We start from the raw sequence: 3,111 nt of genomic DNA, 5'->3' as shown, positions 1-3,111 counted from the left end.
CCTAATATTAGTTCATGTGAGAAAATAAAGTAATCTATGGTCTATATACCTATATAGTCAATCAATCAAACATATTAAAATTATATGGTAGATTCACATTAAATATAATTTCTATATACCTATATAGTCAATCAATCAAACATATTAAAATTATATGGTAGATTCACATTAAATATAATTTATAAAAAATAGTACATTAAAATTAAAATCCTTTTAGCCACTATATAGATTGTTTGAATCTTTTTTGTATATATAACTGTACTGCCTAGGAATAATGATGTGCATACTTAACTATGACATAATACATCTTAAGAACGACTTACTCGTTAATATCATCATTAATTAACGTATCAATGCATTACATTGAAAACACAATGAAAAATTAAAAAACTACAAAAGAAATACCCTCAAAAGTTTTAAAAATTATAAAAAACACCCTAAATTTTTGTAATTTATAAATACACAAAACTATTAAATATTACATTGAAATTAAGCAATTATAAAAAATCAATGAAAATTTTCAAACTTTGGAGGGGTAATTTGCAATATACTAAACTTTAAGGGTTTTTTGTAAATTTTAAATTTAATAGATTTTCAATTAGTTATGTTCTTTTCAAAAACGTTATAGGTAATATTGATCATAAAAAGTTTTTCCTAAACCTATAATTTTAAAGGGAGCATAACATTTTTTGTAAATTTTTAATTTTCCAGGGGTTGTTAATAATTCTGTATATTTATTTTAGTGTCTATAAGTTAGAAATTCTAACGGTGTCTTTTGTAAATTATGAATTTTAGGAGTTTTTTGCAAATCTTTTAAACTTATAGGTCTTTTCTATAGATTATAAATTGTTTATAGACTATTTATAATTCGTATGTTTTCAATTTACTAATGAGTTAGAAATTCTCAAGGTGTTTTTTTATAAATTTTGAATTATGAGTGTTCGTTTGTAATTTTTAAAACTTTAGAGGTTTTTTCTATAAATTATAAATTATGTAGGGGATATTTGTAGTTCTCTACGAACTGAAATAAGTAAAGGATTTAAATTATATCAAACATATCTCCTTTATCCAATAACATGTTAAGTCACGTTATGAATATGATAAAATATTTAATTATCAATTTAAAAAAGATAGGATAATTAGAATAGATTAGAATAATAATATAATATTTAAAAAAATTAAGGGTAATATTGGTCATGAAAACATTTTCCCGAACTCGTACTTTTAAAGAAAGTAAGTATGATATGATATGATATGATAAAAGAAGATTGTGTATGAGGTTTGTACTTTGGTTACGGATTAAGAGTCCAACGTCCTAACCGCTAGACCATGGGACCACACGCTTTCGGCTTTGCACAAACTCTGTGTAAATTGAAATTGATATCTAGTCAACTCAAATTTCTATTGTGGTCAACATAACCCAATAACATGTAGTTATTAAGAACTCTTCATGATGTTCATTACTCCACAAACAATCATCTTCACGTTGTCCATTTCCCCTCTTCAGCTTCTCCCAGGTCATTATCATAGGATATATACATAACTTGCATATTCGGATCTTTTCTAGCATCTAACAAGGCTACGCCCTAGTTGCTTAGCCATTTCGAATTTGACAAGTCTAAATCACCATCACCCTTAATTTTAAAATTAGCTTCATCCATCTTACTTATACCATAATCATCGCCAACAAATGTTGCATCCCTCAGAAGAAAAACATGGCTCTCAAAGTCCTAGTTACTCTCGACCACGCTCGAACGCAGTACTACCATTTCAGGGCCATAATGGTCTCAGGCATGGGGCTATTCACCGACGCTTATGATCTCTTCAGCATCACGCCGGTGATGAAGCTCATCGGTAGGGTTTACTATCCCGAACATGACGGAAAGCCAGGTGTCACCTCCCCTGCTGTTGTCTCCGTCGTCGTTGCTATAGCCCTTATGGGCACCGTTGTTGGTCAACTAGTCTTCGGAGTTCTTGGTGACCGTGTTGGACGAAGGAGAGTTTACGGCTTATGCCTCTTAATTATGGTCTTTAGCTCGGTTGCGTCAGGGTTCTCAATATGTCGGACGAGGAAATGTATGTTGACTAGTCTATGCTTCTTTAGGTTTTGGCTTGGGGTGGGGATTGCGGTGACTATCCGTTATTCAGCACCAGCCATGTCAGAGTTGCGAACAAACATACACTGGGATCAGTCATCTGCGCGGTGTTCTCGATGCAGGGTTTCGGGATTCTGGCGAGCTCTGGGGCAGTGACGATGGCTTGCGCGCGGTAGCGTTTCAGTATGCAAGCTAAGCAGTCATGTCACCACGTTGCACATCGCTACGGATGCAGCCGATATACTGTGGAGGACTATACTAATGGTCGGAGCGATTCCTGCAGCGCTTACGTTTTATTGGAGAATGAGCATGCCAGAAACCGCAAGGTATGCAATTGATTAAATAACAAAATGCTTTTCTTAATGGAGACCTTATGTTATATCTTCATTTTTAGATATACTGCTTTGGTAGAGAATGATGTGAACAAAGCCAAAAGGGACATAGCGAGGGTTCTCAGGAACCCTGATTTGGATATAATCGACGAAGAGTCAGAAACCGTTAATTCGCCTGTACCGAAGAAATCTTACGGACTTTTTTCAAAGGAATTCTTGAATAACCACGGTCGCGATCTCTTCGCCTGTGCCATGACGTGGCTCATTGTTGATATCCCCTTCTACGCAGCCACGCTCTACAGTCCAAATCTACGCGAGTCCGGTTTGAAACCACCGCGAGAAAGTAGACGCATATCAAGAGGCGATAAACATCGCAAAATTCCAGGCGATCATGGCTATAACTTCGACGATTCCAGGTTACTGGGCCACGGTCTACTTCATTGATCGCATGGGTCGACGAAAGATTCAGATGATGGGCTTCTTCCTCATGGCAATCTTCCTCTTCTCATTAGGTGGTCCTTATGATAAATATTGGTACCATCACACAAACTGGTTGTTCATGGTTCTGTATGGGCTAACCTTCTTCTTTTCAAACTTTGGGCCTAACACCACCACTTTCATCGTGCCGGCGGAGCTCTTCCCGGCTAGGTTTAGGTCGACGTGTCACGGGGTTTCTGGAGCGG

The 3,111-nt window shown here is 35.9% G+C and overlaps 1 protein-coding gene across 1 annotated transcript in view; it reads left to right on the top strand.

The window, feature by feature from the left end:
• The window catches only part of LOC109841934 (probable inorganic phosphate transporter 1-10), a 4,439-nt gene continuing 3,043 nt past the window's right edge, over nt 1,716-3,111 (top strand). Inside the window, 5 exon segments of the mRNA XM_020410858.1 lie at nt 1,716-2,124; nt 2,127-2,265; nt 2,297-2,422; nt 2,491-2,761; nt 2,763-3,107. Coding sequence (XP_020266447.1) covers nt 1,716-2,124; nt 2,127-2,265; nt 2,297-2,422; nt 2,491-2,761; nt 2,763-3,107 — 1,290 coding nt within the window.

This window comes from Asparagus officinalis, chromosome 5, assembly GCF_001876935.1.
Source record: "Asparagus officinalis chromosome 5, Aspof.V1, whole genome shotgun sequence".
Taxonomy (NCBI): Eukaryota; Viridiplantae; Streptophyta; class Magnoliopsida; order Asparagales; family Asparagaceae; genus Asparagus; species Asparagus officinalis.
Note: the sequence above shows the minus strand (reverse complement) of the source record. Positions and strands in the feature narration are given on the sequence as shown.